This window comes from Eubalaena glacialis, chromosome 4, assembly GCF_028564815.1.
Source record: "Eubalaena glacialis isolate mEubGla1 chromosome 4, mEubGla1.1.hap2.+ XY, whole genome shotgun sequence".
Classification (NCBI taxonomy): domain Eukaryota; kingdom Metazoa; phylum Chordata; class Mammalia; order Artiodactyla; family Balaenidae; genus Eubalaena; species Eubalaena glacialis.
Genome location: NC_083719.1, coordinates 172,479,110 through 172,505,850, shown reverse-complemented (window position 1 = coordinate 172,505,850; position 26,741 = coordinate 172,479,110). Strand labels below are relative to the sequence as shown.

General features: G+C 36.3%; 1 protein-coding gene across 1 annotated transcript in view; it reads left to right on the top strand.

The window, feature by feature from the left end:
- LOC133090653 (centrosomal protein of 78 kDa-like) overlaps nt 1–26,741 on the top strand; it is a 45,823-nt gene that overhangs the window by 6,057 nt on the left and 13,025 nt on the right. The window contains 8 exon segments of the mRNA XM_061189032.1: nt 664–744; nt 3,084–3,258; nt 5,907–6,017; nt 7,754–7,821; nt 8,112–8,223; nt 11,731–11,873; nt 13,057–13,105; nt 14,779–14,909. Of these exon segments, the coding sequence (XP_061045015.1) occupies nt 664–744; nt 3,084–3,258; nt 5,907–6,017; nt 7,754–7,821; nt 8,112–8,223; nt 11,731–11,873; nt 13,057–13,105; nt 14,779–14,909 (870 nt within the window).

Genomic DNA, 26,741 nt, shown 5'->3' with positions numbered 1-26,741 from the left:
GAGCTGCATGAGCTGCTTGTAAATCTTGGAGATTAATCCTTTGTCCGTTGCTTCATTTGCAAATATTTTCTCCCATTCTGAGGGTTGTCTTTTGGTCTTGTTTATGGTTTCCTTTGCTGTGCAAAAGCTTTTAAGTTTCATTAGGTCCCATTTGTTTATTTGTGTTTTTATTTCCATTTCTCTAGGACCTGGGTCAAAAAGGATCTTGCTGTGACTTATGTCATACAGTGTTCTGCCTATGTTTTCCTCTAAGAGTTTGATAGTGTCTGGCCTTACACTTAGGTCTTTAATCCATTTTGAGTTTATTTTTGTGTATGGTGTTAGGGAGTGTTCTAATTTCATACTTTTACATGTACCTGTCCAATTTTCCCAGCACCACTTATTGAAGAGGCTGTCTTTTCTCCACTGTATATGCTTGCCTCCTTTATCAAAGATAAGGTGACCATATGTGCGTGGGCTTATCTCTGGGCTTTCTATCCTGTTCCATTGATCTATATTTCTGTTTTTGTGCCAGTACCAAACTGTCTTGATTACTGTAGCTTTGTAATATAGTCTGAAGTCAGGGAGCCTGATTCCTCCAGCTCCATTTTTCGTTCTCAAGATTGCTTTGGCTATTCGGGGTCTTTTGTGTTTCCATACAAATTGTGAAATTTTTTGTTCTAGTCTATCACTCTTAAGACAGTGAACTTCACGGGGTGTAATCTGACATGGCAGGGAGCAGATCACATGGCCAAGATCTTAAAGGTGATTTTATGTTTTAACTTTCATGAAAACATATGTGATTGAAGCACATTAATACATTGACCCAGATGGCAGTTAATTTTTGTCTTTTGATATATGTGAGTGCAGCTTTCATTTTGTTGACAGAATATGACCAGTTTTTAGTTTGGGATTCTACCATTTAGTAAAGATAGTCCACTTAATTTTAGAAATAAGAGATTTAATATATAATACATAATAATACTTTTATGTATTTTTAGTTACTGAAAACATTGATTGTGATACTGTGAAGAAACTATGCCATTATAGTCTTCAAGACTTAAATAAATCAACTGTTTATTAGCTGCTGTAGTTTATGAACTAATAAAAATCACTACATCAGCGATTTGTAAATACAGTTTTTAAAATAATGCCTTAACAACTTTACAATGGTTATAATTACTGTATTTAGGCCTAAAGTTATTTAATAATTTGACATGAAGCCTTTTTAATAGTTTGGTGATACAGATCAGGGATAGGTAAACTATGGCTGGTGGGCCAGATCCAGCCTGTCGCCTGGTTTTGTAAAGAAAGTTTTTTTTGGAACATAGTTGCACCCATTGTTTACATGGTAGTTGTGGCTACTTTCACCCTATGCCAGTGGGGTAGGGTAGTTGCAACAGAAACTGTATAGCCCACAAAGCTGGAAATGTTTAAATTTAGATTTTAAAAATTGAAAAATTCTTTGAGCCTATACAGGGCAAGTCCATTGACCCCTGGGGTAGAAAACAGTCAAGAACTTGGGTGCCTAAGCCAAATGGCCTAGGTTCAAATTCCCTTTCTCCCATTTCATAGCTAGTGACCATGGACAAATCGCTTAACGTCTGTGCCTCATTATGAGGTTTAAATGAACTCATTTGTATAAATAGTGCCTGGCACATACTAAGCACTGTGTAAGTGATTGCTGTTATTTCTCCTTGGAGCTTTTATAAGTTATTGTTAATAGAAAAATGACACTAATGATTTTCCTTTTAGAGTGTCAAAGGCACTTTGAGTCTTTTATTTTTTCAAGAATGTAACAAGACTTTTTTCATTTAAAGTCAGTGTTCCCTGTTACCAAAATTTATTTTATGAATATAAAGAATTGAATGTCTTGGGGCTTCCCTGGTGGCGCAGTGGTTGAGAATCTGCCTGCTAATGCAGGGGACACGGGTTTGAGCCCTGGTCTGGGAAGATCCCACATGCCGCGGAGCAACTAGGCCCATGAGCCACAACTACTGAGCCTGCGCGTCTGGAGCCTGTGCTCCGCAACAAGAGAGGCCGCGATAGTGAAGAGGCCCGCGCACCGTGATGAAGAGCGGCCCCCGCTTGCCACAACTAGAGAAGGCCCTCGCACAGAAACGAAGACCCAACATAGCCAAAAATAAATAAATAAATAAATAAATTTAAAAAAAAAAAAGGAAAAAGAAAAAGAATTGAATGTCTTTAAGACAAGACTTGTGGTTAAATGTCAAACCACTATTTTCCCAAGGCGCATCCCACTGGCTCTGCATAGTCCAGGCCTCTAAAGTTGGTGTGCACACCCTAGGGAGCATGTGAGATCCATTTTGTAAATATAGTTTTTAAAATAATGCCTGGGACTTCCCTGGCAGTCCAGCAGTTAAGACTGTGTGCTCCCAATGCAGGGGGCCTGGGTTCGATCCTTGCTCAAGGAACTAGATCCCACATACATGCCGTAACTAAGAGCCCACATGCCACAACTAAAATATCCGGCATGCTGCAACTAAAGACTCGGCACAGCCGAACAAACAAACAAACAAATATTTTTTAAAAATAAATAAAATAATGCCTAGGAGTTAGGAAAAGAAAATATTAGAACCTATTTACCTTTGTATCATTTAAAAAATATCTGTGTAGTTTATAATGTACATAAATTATATGTATAGAACTTCATGTATATAATTTGTTAATAAATAAGATGCATATTAAAAAGTTTTCTTTGGGTTGCCCAGTCAGGTGTTTGGAGACCATTGGAGGACAGAAAGATGAAATTTAGAGTGTCAGCAATGATAGAATTTAGAACCAATTCCCTGACTTAGAAGGTAAGGAAAATAATTCATAGACTGTAATTGAGTTGTCCAACTTTACATAACTGTTCAGAAACAGGTCATCCAGTGGCTGGAATCTAATCACTGACGGACTAGAATCTGGGTCACTGGACTCGTAAACCAGAACTGACTGTTTAATTTCTCAGGTTGATTCTCCTGGCATATATGCTTGATATGTGTGTGTGTGTAAATCTCTGACGTAATAAGCCATACTCAGTAGGCACACCCTGTTTCCTTATTCAAGCATCGTAATTTCATCCCATTAAATCTCTGAAGTATCAGATTATCAGAAGGCATGAAGAAACCTGGGCTGAGAGTCTTCGTTCCAGGAGACCTGATCTTGACTGTATGGCTGGTTTGAGGCGCATCACTCTGAACTGCAACATGCTCATTGGTGACCTGGGTGCAAGTGCTTTTGCAGAATCTCTTAGTGAGGATTTATGGCTTAGAGGTAAATTCTAAAATTGAAAATATTGAATTTTTAATATGAGATATGCTTAGCTTTTGGCATGATACTGTTGTGATAGGATTTTTTTTTTAAAGCCTCATTTTTCTGTTAGCTTTTATGTTGCTTTTAAACTTTCTCTAAGAGTTGCATATATTCTTTATAGAAAATACAGAGTAACAAGAGAACAATTACCTGTAATCTTAATACCCAGACATAATCACTGTTCATTTTGGTGTATATATTTTCAGTCTTTATTTTTTTCTATAAATATATTTGTACACTTAGGGATTACAAAAATAGAATTGTAGTATACTTGCTATTTCATATTCCTGCTTTTTTCGCTTAATGATGTATCATGTAGTATTCCATCGTATTGATGTCCCATAGTTTAATCAATACTTTGCAATTAGATTTAGACAGTTTGCTTTTCCCTGTCAGAAACAATGTGAATACATTGTATATACATCTGTGTGTCCATCGGGATTACCTCTGTAGAATAAGGTACTAGAAGTGGAATGACTGTGACATATTTTTAAGACTTTTCATACACATTGCCAAATTACCACCCAGAAATGCTATGCCAATTTGTAGTCCACCCCAACAGTGGATGTGAAGCCTGCCTCTCACAAACACTGGCTTGTAGCACTTTCAAAAAACTGTAAAACTACAAAAATGAGTACCTCTGCCTTTTTCATGCAAGTGGGATTACTCTAAATTTTATAACTTTTTTCAGTTAATTTAGTATGAGCATTTTAGCAAGTCAGTAAATTTGCATCTACTGCATCATTTTTTGGGACTGTTCAGTGTTCCATTATATGAATATGCCACAGTACACATAGCTTATCCATTCTTGTATATAAGCTATGTCTGGTTTTTCAGTTACAAATAATACTCTGATATATATCCTTACCTATATCACTGACTATTCCTTTTGGTTAAATTCTTAGAGAGTCATTGGATCAAAAAGGTATACACATTTTAAAGGCTTTTATTACAGAATAAAAGCCTTTAAAAGCCTTGGTTTAATCTGATAGGAGAATAACCACAGTTTGTTTTATTTTGTATTCATTTGATTTACTCGTGAGGTTTACTGGCTGTTTGTATTAATTTGGCTAGTTGGTTAATTACACCCTGTGTCCATTCTTCTGTAGTGAGAGTTTGTAAGGGTTGTATCATATCCTGTCAGATCCATGTGTCTGACTTGCTATTTCTGTGTGTTGTGGGGTGTTGAAAGACTCCAGTTATTTTAATGTGATGGTCCACACAACGCTTAAAAAGATGACTCATGATAGTTTCCTTTCATGTAATATTTTTTAATACCTGTGCTTTTGTGATGATCCCTTTTGTTTAAATGAGTAGGTTGTTCAGCCCCAGAACTGCTAGAATTCATGATCATTTGTTCTAGTGTTTGTCTGACCTGTTACTCAGAGAGTTCTTGACCATCATACTTTCATGATAGGTTTTTAGTATGTAGTCTCTATTCATACATTCTTTGAATTTGTTATTATGTGTATCCTCTTAGACTTGTCTTTTTTGCTCTAAAACTAACAGTTGTTACGTTTCTTCTATTTTATTTTGTTTTCCCCTTTTAACTAGTTTCAAGTGTGATTTGAAGCTCAAGATCATGATCAAAAGAATGCAGTGCATTTCTCAGCTCCACCAGTTTTTGCTTGTGAGGTTTACACTGCCACTGCCGCCCTTGCTAATTCTGAACTGAGATTCATTTTGTGATGTTTTTTGCTCATAGGTTATATATAGTTATTCTTCAGTTCTGTAATTGTAAAATATGTTGGATGATTTATTGGTGCTAAAGGCAGGGTTATCATTGCACATCCAAGAAGAGGTTTGTTTTGTTTTCTTTTTTTCTTTATTGGAGTATAATTGCTTTACAATGGTGTGTTAGTTTCTGCTTTGTAACATAGTGAATCAGCTATACATTTATATATACCCATATCTCCTCCCTCTTGCGTCTCCCTCCTACCCTCCCTATCCCACCCCTCTAGGTGTTCACAAAGAACCGAGCTGATCTCCCTGTGCTATGCGGCTGCTTCCCACTAGCTAGCTATTTTACATTTGGTAGTGTATATATGTCCATGCCACTCTCTCACTTCGTCCCAGCTTCCCCTTCCCCCTCCCCGTGTCCTCAAGTCCATTCTCTATGTCTGCGTCTTTATTCCTGTCCTGCCCCTGGGTTCTTCATAACCATTTTTTAAAAAAAATTTTGTATATATGTGTTAGCATACGGTATTTCTTTTTCTCTTTCTGACTTACTTCACTCTGTATGACAGACTCTAGGTCCATCCACCTCACTAAAAATAACTCAATTTCGTTTCTTTTTATGGCTGAGTAATATTCCATTGTATATATGTGCCACATCTTCTTTATCCATTCATCTGTTGATGGACACTTAGGTTGCTTCCATGTCCTGGCTATTGTAAATAGAGCTGCAATGAACATTCCAAGAAGAGGTTTTTAAATTGGATTATGCATTATGTGTGTGCGTATACGTTTCTGTTTTTCTCCGTACCCAAAATTACAAACCTGCCATGGCTGGTTTTGTGCAGGCCTCTTCCACACGTGAGAAAATGAGAGTTGTCTATATGTTAAATCTGTATAGAGTTAGCAAGTGACCTTTTGTCTTTCATCGAAAGCACTTGACCTGCAGCAGTGTGGCCTCACCAGTGAAGGAGCAAAGGCTTTACTAAAGACCCTTGAAACCAACAGAACTCTGGTCGTTTTGGATATAAGAAAAAATCCACTTGTTGATATGTGGTCACTTTTTTTTTTAATTGATAAACACATAGCAAAACAAAAAGAATTTGTTCACGTATTGACAATTTTTAAAACTTAATGTGTTGAACTTTCCTCATCATATACAGTTGGCCCTTGAACAACGTGGGGGTCAGGGGTGCCGACTCCTACGCAGTTGAAAATCTGGGTATAAGTTTGTAGTCAGTGGTTCTGCATCTGTGGATTCAACCAACCTTGGCTCGTGTAGGACGATAGTATGTATTTATTGAAAAATATCCGTGTGTCAATGGACCCGCGAGGTTCAAACCCATGTTGTTCAAGCGTCAACTGTACTTTTATAATGTTGCACTTCCCTTATGTTTTTAGCAGATAATGTACTAATTAAAGTGAGTTATACCTTTAAATTGTTCTTATCTCTACTCTGAATAGAGGTGAACCTAGATACTAAGCCTGCTTCTACCAAGAGCATTATTTCCTTCTTGTGCAACCTGTGAATTCTTGCAAGGAGTACTTTATTCATTTGTCAGTTTCACAAGTAATTTTTTTAATACCTTCTGTGTGCCAGATACGGGTTTAGGCACTAGGGATAAAACAGTGAACCAGACAGACAAAAGTCTTGCCCTCGTGGACCTTACATTCTAGTGAAGGAGTTCAGATAGAAATGAGTAAACAGATAAGTAATATTTTAGATAGTAGGAAGTGCAGAAATATCGTAATGTAAGGAGAGTGAGGAGGGGCAGGTAGGACTACATTGGATAGGTTTGTTAGGGGACAGCTTCACTGGAGAAGTGGCATTTGAACGGAGACCTGAATGAAGAGAGGAGCAAGCCATGGAAGATCTGGGGTAAGCACACTCCAGGACAAGGAGGCAATGTGTATGCAGGCATATAGGTGGATGGAGTATTTAAGGAAAAGCAAGGAGGCCAACATGGCCAGAGTACTGAGTGAAGAAGAGTGAGGCCAAGGAGCTAGCCAGGGGTCTGATCTTGTAAAGTCTTGAAGGCCAGAGTAAAGATGTGGATTATTCTAAATGAGTAGAGGGTTTTGAACTGGAAAAAGGCATGATCCAAATAGTATCTGAATAAGGTGACCTGGTATAGAGAATAGACTTGGGAGGATAAAGAAGAGAAACAGGGAGACCAGTTAGGAGACTATCACAGTGGTCCAAATAAGAGATGTGTATGGCTTCGCTTAGGCTGGAAGTTTGGAGCAAGTGAAAAGTGGTTGAATTCAGGCTGTGTTTTGAGGGTGTAGCTAACAAGACTTGCAGATAGATTAGATGTGAGGTATGAAGGAAATAGTAACAAGGAGACAAGTCATTGATGATTATGTGTGCAACTGGGTGGTATCACTTAGAAAAAGGGGGCTGATAGGAGGAGCAGCTTTTGAGGGAATATCAGGACTTTGGTTTGTTATCTTAGATGTGCTTTAGGTATCTAAGTGTCTGGACAGTGCTCAGACTGTACTTTTTATCCAGAGGTATCCAGAGCCACTTTAGATGCAAAATGTTTAAAGTTGACCTTTGCTCCTGCCAAAATAGTAGCCACTGGGGGCAGTCTGCAAGATGGCATCTTAGGTTTTTGAGGAAGAAATTAGAATACACAAAGGGGGAAATAAGTGTATAATTATGTAATATAGATTTCATATTTAATTTTATGGGAAAAGCAATAATTAGTTGGCTTTTGGTTTTAAATGGAAATAGCCACTCATTGGGAAATAATTACTCTAGTTTCAATTTATTTTACTTTAGATCATTCTGTGATGAAAGCAGTTATTAATAAAGGTCTCCAGAATGGAAGGAGTGCCAAGTCAGAGGTATGTAACATGTTTTAGTTCTCTCGGAAGATTTTCTCTTTAATGGCTTGTTTTTCTTTCTTTCTTAAAAGAAAATTATCAAGGTACTTTCTGCCATCTTAAAACTAAGTTTTTAGTCAAATGAAATGGCTTTTCTGGTTTTGAAAATGTCATGTGATGCTTTAATTTAGGTTCCCAGAAATGCAGATTGAAAACCTTTTATTAACTTAAAGTATCTTATTTTCCAATTAAGATCAAACCCTCATAAATTACCTGTAGCTTAAATGGCATATTTATCATTTCTCTCTCAGTACCAGCGGATAACTTCTCCATCGGTGAAGGAACCATCCAAAGCTGCTAGACAGAGAAAGAGAACTATAATTTTGGGAAGTGGTCGAAAAGGAAAAGCTACTATTAGAATTGGTAACTCTTTTTTTTAACGCTACTAGAACTTATACCCCTTATGTTTTCCAGTGTGCTAAAATTAAAACAGCCAATATTAACCACATGCATATTAGGAGGCCTATAATTATTTTGATACTTATGAGAATTTATAGAATACAGATATAATAAATGAATTTAAAGAGATGTTAATATTAACCAACATTATTGTCTGGATTTCATAAAAAGTTTGTTATTTTGAAAATATTTCCTGGTTGATGATTACTTCTAATACTTCGCAATTGAAATTTGGGGTGCACTTTGATGATAATTTTAGTAGTGGTGCTTTTGAGGGATTATTTTGTTTTTTTATATGAAGAATTACCTTTTGTGCTATAAGAAGCAAAATTTCTTCCCAGTTCCAACCTTCCCATTGTTCCCTGCTTCTTTCTTAGAAATTCTTGCTGAAATTTTTGAGTCAGGCAATATCTTGTTTCTCTCAATGATAAAAAAAAGTTGAAATATGTATTATCCTTATAAAAGACTTCTACAGACAAGTTTATTGACCTAGATGGAACATTTTAGAAAAACATTTTCTAAATGTTTACTGTAATATATATTTAATTTTCCAAATGATAGTTAACCCCGGATTTTACAACTACGCCTATAATTTTGTTACTAAATGTAATAAAAAGCTTTTAAAACCCTTTAACAATCAATGGTATAAGTTTCACATTCTCCTGAATATATAAATTTGCTATAATTCACTTCTGAGAATGTTTGTATTGTTTCTAAGAGACCTTAACTTTTAATTTTCTGGAACATATTATCGTTAGTCACAAATAGTCTTTTTCTTTTTTGGTGATAAGAATGAATAGCAGGAGCAGCATTTGTTAAACCAAATCTAATATGAAACTGACTCTTCCTTGTGAGTAAATTTGAATTTTGAAACAGTAAAACAATAAGGTTTAATATAAAGCAAAATAAATTTTTTATGTTTATGATATGCCAATTTCCCAGAAAAAGTTTTGTGGTGACTTTAGTTATATACCATATACATTAAAATCACCAATGGACAACACATCTTTTATTCAGGTGCCATCTGAAAATTTTAAAAATTTGTTGACTTAATATCACTGAACTGTCCACTTTAAAATGGTTTAAATGATAAATTTTCCGTTTTGTGTATTTTACCACAATTTTAAAAAAATGTGTTGTTTGAAGATTTTTAGGTTTTATAAAGGTATTGTATTAGCATAACAATGAAACATTTAAAAGATCACCTGTAATCTCATTATCCTATCAAGCAATATTTACATTTTCATTTTCTCTTCTTGTTATCTACAAACATAATTCCACATAGCTTCAATATAATTAGCCATTCTTATCTTTTCATATTAAATTTAAATTTTATGATTCATAGTTATACTTTTTAACATTGTATTCGCAAGGTTTCATTGAGTTGGTCAATTTTTCATATTGGTGAAATATTGGAAATAACCTATAATAAACTATTGTAAACATCTTCATAGATACAGCTTTTTTTTTCCTACTTAAAGATGTATGTTTTTGATTCTCCGTTAATCAACTTGCTTGGGCAATAATGTATTAAATAGAAGTCGTTAAGAGTGTTTATTAAGTCAAAAAAAAGCTTATGATTTGTGTGTCAATTGTTATTTCAAGACAGTGATATTTTAATAATCAAATAGTACATACAAAGAAGTTAAGATTTGTGATATCACACTAATTACATATTATTATTAAAAATTTATATCATATGTAAAGCATTCTTAAAATAGCTAAGTTGACTTTTTCTATAATATTAGAAATGGAAATATATATAAATAAAACATGTATATGTAAAACATATTAGGAATTAGGTACTAATATTAGTACCTGGTGGTATATAATAGGGCATCATGGAATGAGAATAAAACAATTAAATTTTTTTTTTTTTGTTTAGCATGATTAAACAATGTGGGAATGTAACTGAAGTATACAAGCTCATTGAGCTATTTTAAGAGTAATTTTATTTCTTGGGCTTTTTTTTGTATTTGCCTCAGTATTTGGAGACATAGAGGTAAGCCCAATCAATATCTGGGTATACACTTAGATCCAGGTGAGTATAGGGGTGAAATAATGGTGTGAATTGTGTCACATTTATGTTGTAATTATGTATGCCTAAAAAAAGATGGGAACTTTTATTAGAAATTTTTTTTATATCCTAACAAGAAAAGTGTAATTAAAAAAATTTTTAATACAAATATATTTGCATTAGTTTCTGAAAGTAAAGGAAGGATATACACATACAAACCACATGCATACAAACATTTTTTTTTGAGGGTAATTAAGTTAAAAAACACAATAAAATAGAACAAAATGAACTGAGCTCCTATATATTTTTAAGAGGCATGTAAATCACACAGGATCATGTGGTGATTATCAATAAGCTACACTCTATGAAATATTTATCCTATATTACCACATACACTCTATTTTACACTCCATCCTAATGCTGCTAAAATGTAGTAGAAAGCAGCAGCATAGCACAGGGAGATCAGCTCGGTGCTTTGCGATGACCTAGAGGGGTGGGATAGGGAGGGTGGGAGGGAGGCTCAAGAGGGAGGGGATATGGGGACATGTGTATGCATATGGCTGATTCGCTTTGTTGTGCAACAGAAACTAACGCAGAATTGTGAAGCAATTATACTCCAATACAGGTCTATTAAAATAAATAAATAAAATAACATAAAATATAGTAGATTTGAAGGATAAATATAACCATTTTAACCTATGATTTTTTTTTCAGGAAATTCAAATTTAATATTTAAATGTGAATTTTAATATATGGCTTGTTCTAAATAAAATATTAACACGTAGGTCTAGTTTTTGCAACCAGATATTTCATATAAAGATACTTGCCTCTTTACTACTGAAATATAGGATAAGTCTCCACATTTCACTCTTTTATCCAGTGGGTTTCATTTGTTTTTTTGTGTGTTTTCTATATGAAATCAAAGGAAAAGTGAAGGTTGACAGGCTTATAGGAGAGTAACATTGACTCACCTACCACCCAGCAACTTGAAGTCTTGTAACTTTTATTGTTTTTACATAGAAAAATTCATCTTAAATTGAAATTTTGGTCTAATTCTGAAGATTCTGTTTGGCAGAAGTCATGGGTGTATCTGTGTTTCTCTGTCCTTGAGATTCAGAAATGCCAAAGGTGTTCAAAGATTCAATAAACTTGAGTGTTTCTGCATGATACATAAAATGTATCATACTTTGGGATTTTTTAAAAATTTATTTTTGCATTTCTGCACATCTCAATACTTTTGTTTTAGTTAAAATAACTTGTTACTGTAGAGAACTTATATTTTTTAAAAATGCTGGCTTATGTAGAACCTTTGTACAAAACGATCCTCTTTTTAATGGCCTTGGCATCATTGTCAAGTGCCTGTTTGATTCCTTTCAAAGTGTACACGTGTGACAGTTGCTCTGTAGACCTTTGGTGCATCTTGATTCCTTCTTTTCATGCTTTCTCAAACATAGGATTGACCACAAAGAAACCTGTAAGTAATGGAAGGAAACACTCTGCTGGTAAAGAATGTTATGCTCCTGAACCTCTACCACCTGGTGTGTCTGGTTTCTGGCCGTGCCATACTGCAGAACGTGTGAAAAGCAACAGGTAACGTGTTTGCATTCCCTGTCTTTTTCAGCCGTTCAGAATTCTTTATTTTGGAACTTCTATTATGTGGGCGGTCTCTGGTGGTTTCTATAGAGGAAGGAAGATAACTCACACATGGCTTCTGCCTAATGAGCCCTCTAAGGAAGAAAAACAAAAAGTAATTGGTAGTGTCAGGTTGTTTCTCAAGTGTCACAACAGAGGTAACCCCGTGGGAGTCTTGAGGAGACTAAAATTATCACCAATTGTGCAGGTGAAAAAAGTTTCACTAAAGGCAGGTGTAGCTGAGCCAAGCCCTACAGCACAGAAGTAGGAATTCGGATATGTACGAATGGGAAAAAAGACATTTTAGGCATGGGAAATAGTTTAATGCAGAATGGATGAGAAATATGCATTAGACCTATTCTAAATCAACTGGCTTATTAACTCAGTAAATCAGATTTAGTGAGTCAAACTAGCTTTACCTGATTACTTAGCCAGGGGATAGCTGTTCATAGTAATTTTTGTCATAGAACTGTAAATAAAATTGTTGAACTATAGCTTTAGACTTGCTAAGTGAAATAGGTTGCTCTAGATGATTTTCAAGTGACTTACTTGGTAGTATTCACGAAATTGGGGGTTAACAATTGCTTAAGAAAACAAGAGAATTGATTTTAAATAGTACTTGAAGTAGTTACTGTGTAAAATATCTGTTCAGTTGCTCATGTTAAATTGATGTATATAATCCCCACTGGACAACCGACTACTTTTTTGCAAATGGTAATGTGAATTGCTGTTGCGTAAAGTATAGTGTTGAATCCCCAGTCCCTGCAGTTGAGTTTAACAACTCTGTGGTTTTCTATCTTCTTCTCGAGACACTTAATCTCAGGTCCATCCTCGTCACACGGAGTGGTAAATTAGAGAACGATTAATATCACCAGTTAAAGAAGTTAGACTGAAATCTCAACCATCCTGAACATAGGAACTGAAGGGGTCTCTCAGCAGTTCAGAGAGTTATCACCAAGCCAGTCAGCTGAATTCTGTTCAGTTTTCTCCGTAGCAGAGCCCTCCAGGTCTTTCTTCTGAGCTTATTTATTTTTATACACAATTCTGTATGGATACTGTACATAATACTAAACAGTTGTATTAACTGGGTTTAACTCGTGATGTATTTACATCAAGATCTAACTTCGTTTTGTTGATATCTTTTTAAGGGCTTTCCATTCATCAAAGCTCGTGATGTATGTAGGCAGGTGCAGGTATGTAGCTATCATATTTATGATATATAGGGGTTGAATTGGGAAAGGTGGATGGTCATTCTTTTTGCTTTTTAAACTGACAGAGCCTTACAAGAAGCATTTCCCTCTCTGAAATAAATCCATGTAAAACTTGTCTGGTCGCTCTCCCAATGCAACCGTGTAGTTGTGTGGATTTCGCACACAACTGGCAGCCTTGTGGTTATGTCTGTAAACAAGGAAGCCTGTTCTCCAGTCCGCAAATCAGCTGTTACCCAGTGAAACGAACCTGACTGCCATTTCTGACCCCTCACATGGAGCTGTCATTCTCAAGAATGTTCATATGTTTTCAAGAAATTTTGTTTGCGGGCTATATGTACAAATTCCTGATCTGAAAGCCAATATAAAGCAACACCTCCCAAACCTCTGCTCTCTCACCAAGGCCACACACATTCCCTCGCTTATGGCGTCCTGGCAAGCTAATACTGTCAGTATCAGATTCTCCTTCGCAGTGGTCTTGGGAGACTGCATAGTTGCTCTATGAAAGGCACCACTGCTGAGATTGAGAGAAGAGCACCTTGGGTGTCAGTCCTGCCCTTGCATGCCCAGAGGGAGAGGTGTGCGCCTCGTTCTCCTTTTAGGATTTTCCTGTGCTGCAGGGTTTGCTGCTTGTTGTCAAAATGATGTCCTAGTGACTTGTCTTCTGCGTAGTTATGTAATCCCAGCACACTTCTGTATGATCTGTAGACTTTTATGGGGTTGTGGCCAGGTCAGTTTTTAAATGTTTGGAAATGTCCTATGGAACAACATTGCAGTGGCAGTGAAGCTTGACAGGAGAATTGTATTACTGTTACCCTAGTTTTGGCTTAAGGGTGATGAGAAGATGAAATTTTTGATGGGTCAGTTTTAGTTATGTATGTGTATGTGATTTATTTTTTAAAATTCTAACATCTATTATTCACAGCTTAGATATGTTGACTTTCTGATTATTCTGATTCTTTTTTTTAAAATTAATTAACTAATTAATTAATTATTTTATTTTTGGCTGTGTTGGGTCCTCGTTTCTGTGCGAGGGCTTTCACCAGTTGCGGCAAGCGGGGGCCACTCTTCATCACAGTGCCCGGGCCTCTCACTATCGCGGCCTCTCTTGTTGTGGAGCACAGGCTCCAGACGCGCAGGCTCAGCAGTTGTGGCTCACGGGCCTAGTTGCTCCACGGCGCCACCAGGGAAACCCTCTTCTGATTCTTTATCAGTCCCTTTACTGATGTATTTTCCTCCGAAAAACTACATTTTCTTCCAGACTGTTTTTGTCTGATGGTGAAGAATAAATTTTTCATTTGCATTGTAAAGTTGATCTGAGAAAAAATGTTTATCTTGGCTCTTCATTTGGCTTCTGTGAAAGAAACTTAATAAAATAATATGGGCAATTCCCATTACTAATTCTAACCATGTACAACAGAGGTCTGTACAGTAACATAGCAAAAATAAGTTACTGTACTTTTACTTAGTCATTGCCTGTTTTAGACTAAGGAGCAGTGAGAGACATTTATAAATAATGATACCTCAGATCACTTTTGTTAAATGTCCTCTAATATTTGGGTATTTGGTATCTGGCTTGTGTTATCTTTTATACAATCTTGTCTTCTTTGCACTTCAGTTTAACAACTCTGTGGTTTCCTATCTTCTTCTTGTGACACTCAGGCCCATCAGAATTTCCTGTGACTGTGACAGTAGAGAGTCCTTCCTCCTCAGAAATCGAAGAGGTCGAAGATTCCTCAGAAAGTGTTCAGGAAGAGCCAGAGAAAATCAGTTTGAAACAAGAAGCATTGCAGGTACACAGTTATCACTTTAAAGCTATAGAGAAGATTATTTTTCAAACGGAAGCCTGATTGCAACACTGCACAGCTTGAGTGAGGGTTCTGTTTTCTCCTCCCATCTGCATTGTATCCCCTTGAATGGTTCCTTAAGCTTAGACCAAGGTGAATGGTGGACATTTGAACTCTAAGAAAGAAAAATCAAAACATGTCGTTAGTAATATATTTTCCTTTCCTTAGAACCTTAGGATATTAGATTTAGGGAGAACCTAAGTGATCATAAGATAAAGAAATTGAGTTCTGAATGAATATAGTCAGCTGATTCAGTGCTCTTGTTTTACAGATAAGAAAATTGACAGTTCTAGTTGAACTCTCTTTATATAAGAGGAAAATATGGCCTCATTTTAAATAAAAGTAAAGTTGAAGAAAGTTTTGATGTTGTTATTCTCCTTTTCTAAAATAAAAAATATCAAGAAGCTACATTATATTACCTAATAAACCTGACATCTAATGTCATTCCATACTTTTCTTTGTATGGACAGAAAAGAAAAATTGATTTTCATAAGAAAATTTTGCATCTCAAAAATCGTATATTTATTTTATTTCAACTTTAGTGCAGAGCTGAACATTTCTAGTAAATAAGGGAACACCATTCTGGGGGACCTTGTCTTTGTGCTACAAAGTCCATGTTTAATTTTTAACAATTATTTAATATGATTTTCTTTTCGTATGAAACATGAAACTTGACCGGTTTCAGAACTAATTATCCCATTATTGTAGGACTATGGGAATTACTCTTTGATTTTCAAAAGAGAAAGTTAGATTTTTATTTTTTTAATTAAAATTAATGATAATATAGAGAAATTTTAAGAAAAGAACTTAGAAAATTATGAAATGTTAGAGTAGGAGAAATCTATAGTTCATGTAGAGTTACCCCCTTTCGTTTTATAAATGAGCACCTACAATTTGTAGCACATAAGTGGTTTATTAGTAAGTGGCAGAGTACGACAAGACCCTAGAGCATCTAACCCGCATTCCTTGTCATTTTAGATGTGTTGTATTCATTTCCTTCACGAGTAGACCAGGAAATTGTATTTCTAAAAGCAATGATAGACACTGGGGAAGACCAAGAAGTTTAAACACTGGGACCACAGAATAGCAGATTCAGAATGCACTGAGAACCCTTGCAGCTCTTCTCCGTTTTGACGATACACTATAATGATGGTATCAAAGTGTTCAAGTATATAAGCCCACAACAATCAGGAGATTTCAGCATAGTTTTGAAAGACGGAAGACAAGTGGAAGAGTGTGAAACTGAAGCAGTAGAACAGAGGAAAAGCATCACCTAGAATATGCACAGGGACCACCTGCAACTGAGGAGGATTCTGACCCCACCTGCAGAAGTAGCTTCATGCTCAGATGCGCATGTAGGAGAGAGGGTGGAGTTAGTTAAAAGTGTGACTGAAATAGGGGAGCTCATTGAAGGGTTGTGTTTGGAGGAGGGGACTCCCAGCCCCACCCTCATGCTCCTGAAATGAGATGATTTCATTTTGAAAACAATGAAACTGGGGAGAACTAGGGCAGCTAGTGTGAGTTTTTACACCCTAGAAAAGAGTGTTTGGGGGGGATCCTATTACAGTTACTCCCCACTTCTTCCTGCATAAGAGCCAATCCATCGTTGACTTCAGGGAGCTTTCTGCACTCATTCTTAAATAGAAAATAACTGTCATTTGCCTGATAGTTGAGTAAAGCTTACAACATGAGAGAGGGGGAAAAAGAGTGAAAACATATCCTAGTAGGACCAGGGACAATTTAGGGAACAAAATAATTTAAGAAAAAACCCTAATTAGTATCCTGAGAGAGGTTTAAAAAGAGCTAGCAACTATAAAATAAGACTGGGGTGTTAATTAAAAAGAGAATTGTCAGAAAGCAAGAGAGGTCTCTTGGAAATGAAAATATGGTTGCTGAAATAAATTCAGTAGGAATTAAAAAAATTTCTCAGTATATAAAAAAGAAAGACACAGTGGAAAATGTGATAGAAATATGTTAGAGAGGCTGCATCTAGGAGATCCAAAATGTTACTCTTAGAAACTCCAGACCCAGACAGAAATGGAGGGAAGCTGTCAAAGGGCAAGAATATTCCCCACAGCTGAAAGTAGACATCAGGCCTCAGATTGAAAATAGTTACTCAAGTTTTGAGCAAGATGAACAAAAATAGACTCATACCTAGGCACCCTTCATTGTGAAGTTTTAAAATACTGAAAAAATAAAATAAAATAGAATAAAATACTGAGAGGATACATCCATTCCAGAGAGAAAAATACTGGTCACCTGAAAAAAAAAGTTAAAATCTGACTTTATCATAGTTGTCATCAGCACCATGGATGCTGGAAGGCATTAGAAAGATACCTCCAACGTTTTTCCGGCACATAATTTTCACCCTAGGGTTTTGTATCCAGCCAAACTATCAGTCATAAGTGGAGGCTGAATAAGATATTTTGTACACAAAGAAATTTGAAAAATTTACCTCCTGTGCTATACCTTAAGCTATTTATAGAAGTAATCCAGCAAAATGAGGCAATAAACCAAGAAGGAAGGTAATAGGGGATTCAGTGCAGAGAGCAGCTAGTCTAGATTGGAGAGGCTTCTATTGATTGTGTGATGAGAGCTTAGAAACACCTTGAGGCATATTGTACTTACTATGTATTAGGCACTGTTGAAAGGGAGGAGGGAGAGGAAGAGGAGAAGGAACTTGAACTCCAGAGGAGAAAAGGCTATACTGACATAAACATGAAGCAAACTAAACTATGGTTGATTTTTAACCTACTATTGGTGAGGAAGAGAAGAATCCACTTAAACTTGACAGTATAGATGTCCCCCTTTTCAGTGACACACAGGGGTAATGACCACCTATCTAATTTGTTGTCCAAACTCCTTACACTTCAATAATGTAAGGAGGTGCTGTAATGCTGTAACATCAGGACAACAGGTATAAACTGGAACAGCCCACGGCGGGTTGGGGTATGTGGTCACCCTGCACAAGGGCAGTGACACTGATACAGTATAGAAGGAGGTATAGTCTATACACAGAGACACAGTACATCTGCAGTGGGCAGTATTAATTTAATTGTAATAATGGCAATACTGTCTTGGTTTGCAGCTTTTATTGTCAACTTGCATGTAATAACAAATAACTAACCTAAAGTATACTTAGTATGTATTAGTATTAACTTGGTATGTACTGAAATGTATTGTGTACTAGTATGTACTTAGTATATATTAGGCTCTAAGTGTTTTTGCATATATTAGCTCATTTAATCCTCTGAATAGCCTTATGAGGTTGGTGCTAATATCATTCCCACTTTTGAGAACAGGAAGCTAAGACAGGGAAGGAACTTGCCCAGGCTGTACGTAATTTAGGGTTGGATCAAGGCTTTGAGTTTAGGCTCTCTGCCTGTTCTCTTAAACCTTACTCCCTACTGACTCTCAAATAACAGAAGACTTAACTGCACATAGAACAGAATATAAATTTCAACTTTGACAACGTAAAAGCTAGGTTTGGAAGGTAGACAGGAGGTAGAAAAAAGGGACGATGGTATGAATGTCCTCATTTTACAAAGCGTGATGTTGACAGAGTTTATAGTTGATCAACAATGTAGGTTTTTAAGTATATCACTACAAGTCAAAGAGATCATGATCAGTGGAATAACTAATGATGACATAACTTTACTGAGCAGTGTGGACGTAGGAAAGAGTGTAAAGGAACTAAACTTACTTACTTAGTAAATTAGAAGTTGAACAGATAATGCCTCAAATGTATTCAGAAAATAGTCATATAAGAGTGTTACTTTGAAATGTGCAAGAATTCAAAATAACAATAGTTGGACTTCCCTGGTGGCGCAGTGGTTAAGAATCTGCCTGCCAAGGCAGGGGACACGGGTTTGAGCCCTGGTCCGGGAAGATCCCACATGCCGTGGAGCAACGAAGCCCGTGCACCACAAGTACAGAGCCTGCGCTCTAGAGCCTGCGAGCCACAACTACTGAGCCCATGTGCCACAACTACTGAAGCCCACGTGCCTAGATCCTGTGCTCCACAACAAGAGAAGCCACCGCAATGAAGAGTAGCCCCAGCTCTCCGCAACTAGAGAAAGCCTGCATGCAGCAGTGAAGACCCAACACAGCCAAAAATAAATTTAAAAAAATAAAAATAAAAAAATAACAATAGGGCTTCCCTGGTGGCGCAGTCGTTGAGAATCTGCCTGCCAATGCAGGGGACACGGGTTTGAGCCCTGGTCTGGGAAGATCCCACATGCCGCGGAGCAACTAGGCCCGTGAGCCACAACTACTGAGCCTGCACGTCTGGAGCCTGTGCTCCGCAACAAGAGAGGCCGCGATAGTGAGAGGCCCGCGCATCGCGATGAAGAGTGGTCCCCGCTTGCCGCAACTAGAGAAAGCCCTCGCACAGAAACGAAGACCCAACACAGCCAAAAATAAATAATAAATAAATAATAAATAAATTAAAAAAAAAAGATCAAGTGTTAACACATGCAACAACGTGGATGAATCCAAAAAAAAACATGCTGAGTGACAGAAACCTTGCACAAAACTTCATGTACTGTAAGAGTTCACTAAAATAAATATCTAGAAAAGGAAACAAATCCATGATGTAAAAAAGTCAGAAAAAATGTTTAACTCTGGGCTTGGGGTAGGGATTAACTGGAATGCGTGTAGGAGAACAATATGCTCTAAAACCACTTAGAAGCTGGTGTGGTTGGAATGGAGAGGACGGAGGAAAACACAGTTTGAGATGTGAGGTCAGAAAGTAAGTAGAAACTAGACCAGAAGAAAGTAAGTAGAAAGAAAGTGGAGCCTTTCCTGAGGACCATGCTTTGGCTTTGTAAGGTTTTGAGCAGAGGAGTGCCATATGATTCTAACTCTCACATATGATTCTGGTTACTCTGTTAAGTGTAGGCTGCTGAGGGGTATGAATAGAAGCAGGAAGATCAGGCAAACATTTCAGAAATCCAGGTGAGCAGTGAAGGTGGCTCAGAGCAGGGTGGTGACAGTGAAGATGGTCCAAATTGGCCAGATTCTGGATGTGTTTGGAGGGAAAGCCAACAGAAATCCTGGTGCACTGGGCATAGGGTGTGTGCAGAGGAGAGTACTCATGAGTGACCCCAAATCTTTGGGCCTGAGGCATTGAAAGGTGCCACTGCCACCCAAGGGGATGATGAAAGATGAACCTGGATCAATATAAGATGGGGGATCAGGACATAAGTTTGGACCTGTTGCATGAGAGATGTCCAAGAGACATGCACGTGGAAAAGTCACCTAGGCAGTTAGATGTGTGACTGAATCAGCAAGTGAATATACATAAAATCCTTAGGACTCTTTAAGATAAAGACAAACAACCCAATAGAAAAAATGTGTGCAAAAGGCATGAACAGAAAGTTAACAGAAATTACGGATGATCAATAGACATTCCAAGTGATACTGCATATGATTAACAATAATGGAAATGAAAATAAAACCGTTAGCTAGTATTCCATACTAGTAATTTTTTGGCAAATACTTAAATGAGCAAACATACCAAGTTTGGATGATGATGTGGAGCAAAATGGACTCTGATGCATTAGGGATAGGAGTGTACATCTGTGCAATCACTTTGGAAAATAATCAGGAATAACCTAGTAAATATTCTATGATTCACTTATTTCTGTTCTAGTGTTCACTCTAAAACAACTCCTACTTTCCCAAGGAAACTTGTGCAGATACTCGTTGAAATGTTATTTATAATAGCAGAAAATTGGAGGAAAAAAACCTGAATAGGTTGTGTTTTAAGTATTACTACATAGCAGTTATTTTTTAAAGTGATTTACAACCATCAACACTTGCATGAATAAATCTCCAAGGACAAAATTTGAGTAAAAAAAAAGACAGAACAGCACTTCCTGTATGATTCTCTGAAGATAAAGCTCAAAAGAGACACACATTTGAAGACACAAGCATTTATGATAAAATTGTAAAGAAAAACAAGTGATTGACTGAACAAAATTGAGGATGTTGTAGCTCTCTGGGGAAGGTAGGAGGCGACCACCAAGGGTTTGAACACATTGCTGAGGTACATTTCCTATATGTGTGATAACCACAGGTTATTTTCTTCTATTTTAAATGTGTAAATATTAATGGGATGTATTCTCTTGTGTATGCAATATATTTCATAATACAAATTTAAATAATTTTATTTTTAAAAGTGTAAAAAATCAGCACAAAGCCACCAAGGAGACCTCATTTTGTTATTCTACTACATCATATTAATGAGTACATTATTGTCATCCCACTCCCAATACACTTGCAAACACAGACATGCTTCTAATAAGCAAATGGTCCACGCATTTTGTTCCAGGAGTCACCTAAAAAGGCAAACACTCGAAAACACTTCTATTAAAGTAGACCAGAAATCAGCAGTTGATTCGAACATTCACAGCAATGGGTAGTCCAATGGATCAAAAATATATGAAGAGATGATGTCTTCCATAATTAATCCTTAGACAGAAATTTAAGCAGCAATAAAATGTTAATTTATTCCTATCAGAATGATGATAAATTTAATGCCATGCTTGTGGGATCCAAAACAAGCAAAATCAATAAATAGCAGAGGATATATTACTGTAGATGTGACAGAAAAAAAAGTGAGTAAATTTGGATCAACTTGCATAAGAATCTTAAGTAACTGCTCCAGACACATACCAAAGACCAATAATATGCATATCAAATACATGTATGTTTACACATTGAAACAAAACTTTCCTCTGACAGGAAACTCCAGGTGAGTATATCTGCAGATCTGAAACAGGTGAAATGTTGCAAATTGGGCGGGTCTTAACTACAGGCTCTGTCACTAGGGACAAAGTGTTGTGGCTTCCCAGGGATAAAGATGATTAACGAGCTCATGCAAGAGATGATGGACTGGAATAAGAGCGTTGATGTGAAGTCAGAGGACATGATGGGTTTCTGGCCTCTTTAAAGGACTAATCCAAGTTAGTCAAGCTGCTGTCTGTGCTTAACATTTTAATGGGAAGCTTTGAGGTTGGGAAGTTGAGGAGAAAGGCTCAGTATCACTGCTAAAAAGCTGAGACAAACTACCTTCTGACTCTGGACCTGCTATATCCACGATATCTGAATGAGGTACAAAATTAAAATAATAAATCACAGGAAGCAGTTTTCAGTTGGAATCCCAGATGGCTGCTGGGAGAAAGTTACACAGCTGCTAGATAGAAAGGATAAGCACAGATGGTAAGAGCCAAGATATATATAATGTGTGTGTATATGTGAGTGCATGTGTATGTGTGTTTGTGTGATAGGAGAGAGAGAGATTGTTAAGCTTAATATTAAGAAAAATTAATACAGTAATAGAAACTTGTTACAGGTGGAATCTGTATTATATTTTGGATAAGACGAGTCTTGCAACACACACACACTTTAAATTTAATGAAAAGAAGCATAACTTTTATTTTAAAAGAACAAGAAATTATGAAACAAATCAGAAAGGGTGAAAGGAAGAGAGGTGGATATAAAATAAACAAAACCAGAAATCTTGGAAACATAAGATATATTCACTGAAATAAAAAATAAAATATATGAGATACATTCTAGAATCAACATTAGTCAAAGAACAAGTTAGTTTATTAGAAGATAGTAATGAGATATTTGCCCAGTATATAACAAAGAAAAGAAGATAAGAAATATGAAAAGCTATTACAATACGGAGAGAATGAGGTAAGCATATGGGTAATGGATGACAAAAACAGCTATGGAGTTTTGCAATCTTTAATAAGATACACAGAGAATACCTGCAGTGTGTTTGAAAATTTTATGATTTTCCAAATGATAATTAATTAAATATTTGAAGCATTATAAACATCTGTTGTATAATGAAATAATAATGATAATTATATTATTATCTTAAACTTTTATAGGATTGAAATACTCTCTTTAAATCAGTACAAGGAAAAAACGGTACAGAGGATGTGGGAGGCCTAGTACATGTTTCAATTCAAAAGATATGGTTAAGCTACTTGAGAAGCTAGAACAGTAGCTAAGTAGAAAATGGTAAAAATAATTTTGCACTGGAGCATAGTCATCAAAGTAGCAGGAAGGTGAGAAAGCTAATGCAGCTTTCCTTATCCTAGAATTTCTCCAAGATAATAAAACTTTTTTTTTTTTTTAACAGGAAGGCTGACATAAGTCAATTCAGTCTATCCTATAATTTTTGTATCTTTCACTGACGACTAAATGTTTTACCATATTGATACCATTTATAGGTTTTTGCTTTTGAATATTCTAGCCCCAGTTCTTGGGCTTTATGAATAAGTGAAATTTTGTATAAAATTTAAACAGTCAAGAGCTCTTGTGAAGTAAGAGAGTTGAACAGCATATGTTTCTACACCCATTAAAATACCCACTTATATTTTTAGCTCAGTGACAGTTTTACCACAAATGCTGTGACATAGTCAAAATATTAAAATAAAGCTAAGTTATGAGTCTGGAGTTAACATCTTCAAGATAATGAAATAAGTGGTATGTCAGGGAAAAGAGTTTGTACTTGGAATGATCAATTTATTCCAGTGGTTAATCATGTGCAGAAGGGCCTCATGAGGCATGAGCATAGGAGTTAAATGATCCCACAGGCACCAAGGAGAGCTCATTTTGCTGTTCCACTACTTCAAATTAATGAGTACACTATTATCCTCCCACTGCCAATACACTTGTAAACACAGACACAATGTGTTTAATGATAGGCAAATGGCCCATGCATTGTGCGTGAAGAATGGCATGGCATCTATCTGATCCCAGAGAAACCTAAAACTTTTCCTCAAAGTTTCTCTTTGATTTCACTGTTGTCAAGTTCCCCTTAAGTGAACCTGGGGCTTCATTAATGTCTAGAATGCAGGGAGAGCTGAGTTAGAAGCCCAAGGGATGTTTAAACAAGCTCTTCTCCTGGGATCCAAACTACAGAGGCAAGTGCTTGTAATTTCCTCTATTTAATTATAACTTTTTATTGTTACATTGTAGTGCTCTAACAAGTCCCTTGACATGTCCAGAGCAGCGGTTTAACTGGCAGGGCTCCCAGCTCCAGGAAGTTGTTAAGTAAAGAAAACAAGTCTGCTTTAAAGCCTTTTTTTTTCTTTCATGTTCTATGAGAGTTAATTTAAATCTTTGTTCAGCCCCTATGCTTTTAAACTGACCTATTTTTAATAAATAGTCTCCCTGGGACACCAAGTAATTATCAAGTTAGAGAAATCAAACCACCACAAGGGAACTCTCTGTGAAACATCTCCATCAAAACAAAGCCATCACACTTTGAATTCAAATTATTTGGTAATTCTGATGCTTTTTATTGGTCTCAAGCAAAAGTTCTTTGTTGTTGTTGTTGTTTTATCACATGCTCCCTAATTCACCTTTGAAAAACAGAATATATCACTGAGTTTTCCGTTAATAGAGAAGCTTCAGAAGAAAAGATACTAACATTTATCAACCCAACCAGCACTAGAAAGCCAATTTTGTTTTTATAAACTACTCAAAATGCCACTCCTCTTTCATATCCTCTAACTACACACTACCTTAAAATAAAACAACAAAAAAAATTGTTATTAGACATAGACTAAAATATTTAAATAACTGATTACTTGTCATATCATGAATAAAACTGGAATTTAACAACTGGCCAATCAGTACACGTGAAGAGTTATGTATGTAACTTTTTAAGAGTTGCAACACAAAATGTTCCTTGTGGGTATTGAAAGTCTCATCTGGGGGTTTCCAAGTTTCCACTCTTTTATAGAAGCCACTATCCTCTTTTGTCCTTACATGTTTCTTTTGAAACATTTATATATATTTAACAATCTTATATGTATGTGTGTGTAAATATATATATATATTTTTATATGCATTTTCAAGATTATAATTAGAAGTGAAACAACTATTCCTTATTTGGATAGCTTTCGTGCATAGAGTGTCAATATTTTTAACTGAAATTTGATATGTTACAATTGCCCTTCTTTTTAGGTACATATCAGCAAGTGCCCTTCTGAGATCTGTTTTCCATCGTGTATTTTTTCTTATTTCTTATTTATAAAATGTGATATTGTCTCTCCAACCATACTGCTTACTTGTCTCCACCTGGTCTAAGCTGTTCCATAAAGCAGATCTTATTGATACATGAGATCTTACATCATTAGAAGTAAAGAGCACAGATTTAAAAGGAGCCATTATGAAGAGATAGGCAAAGGCCAAGGGGCCTTTCTTGCCTCACACCATTTGAAATTATTCAGGGTAGGATATACAGGAATATAAGTTTACATTTTAATATTTATTTGCAGATTTATATATAAAACAATTTATATATAAATTAATGTCTATACATTTATATATTATATATATATTTGCTTATATATGTTTTATAGGTTTACACATAGAATTAAGGTCACATGACACTGAATGGTGTTTGATGATAGAGGTATGTATGTATTGCTAGAGTCCTACTCCTACAGAAGATTGATTCAACTGGAACCCCAGAAACTCATGTGAGGCCAGACTGAGTGCATGTGAGGGTGAAGAAGGGCCTGGGAACCAGTGGAAAAATGATGAAAGGAAGCACTTTGCTGAATTCCTGATTAATTAATAAATCATGTGTTGTCAGGCAACTCCATAGCTATCATATCTCATGGTCTCAAGCATACTTCCCAATGACTAAAATAATCACATATGATTATAATCTCAGAAAAAGATTATGCACATGAGAAATATATTCTCAAGCATTTTAGTGAAGATTCAGTGTGCTCACCTATGAGACATCCCAAATGAAGGAAATGTTACTGGACCCTCTCCAGATTCTTGGACAGCAATACCATAGAAATGAATATCACTCCCACAAGACTCTTAGGAAAGCAAAGCTTTTTATTGAAAGAGATAGCTTGTGCGCAAGGGAGAAGGCAGAAAAAGGTGCCAACTCCCCGAGGACTTTCAGAGAAAGGGTTTTAAAGGCAGTACGAGGGAGGGGACCACAGGGTGCTTGATCAGCTTGTGCTCAGTTCTCAGACTGGTTGGCATCAAGGTGAAGTTTCAAGCGTCATCGACCTTTTGGTTTCAACCTGTCTGGGGTCTGTATTCTTGTGGTCAGTAGTTTTTATCTAGTGGGCATCTGCTTCCTATAAAAACAACTTAAGAATGTGTGTCAGGCCTTTATCTGTATCTTTCAGGGAACTGGGAGTTGGGTGACTCTGCTAGGTGGAGGATTTTATAGTCCCGCTTTTGTTCTTTGGAAACTATGTACATACATCGGTGGAACAAAGAGAGAGCAAATCTTTACTCCTGTGGGTCATTGGTTATTGTCTCAGAAGCCTATGCTTTTAGGTGCTTTGTTTTACTGGGCTTGTCAAGCCCACTGGCTCATGGCCATTCCCTCGTCCTTTTCCAAAATGGCTGTACTCTTGTCTTCCTGTTTCAAAAATGTAGAATTTAGATACCGCCATCTAAAAGTACAGCATCACCACCAAGAGTAGTGTTCAGGTAGAATTTTTTTAATGAAGAACAAAATGAATGTTTCTAATTCCTTAGCGTAGGACAAGTCTGACAAACTGAATATGGTTAAAATGATATATTTAATCTTTACCTTGAAAATAATGTAATCAATATAAACATTGTTTGAAATAAAGTTATTTAAATCAATTCAATTTTGCCTCAGTATTCCTCAGGACACCATGAGATTCTGTACAGAAGTCTCCAAAAGGGAACTCCTCTTTATACATAAATCCAATCTTAAGTAGCTCTTCTAATAATTAAATTAGA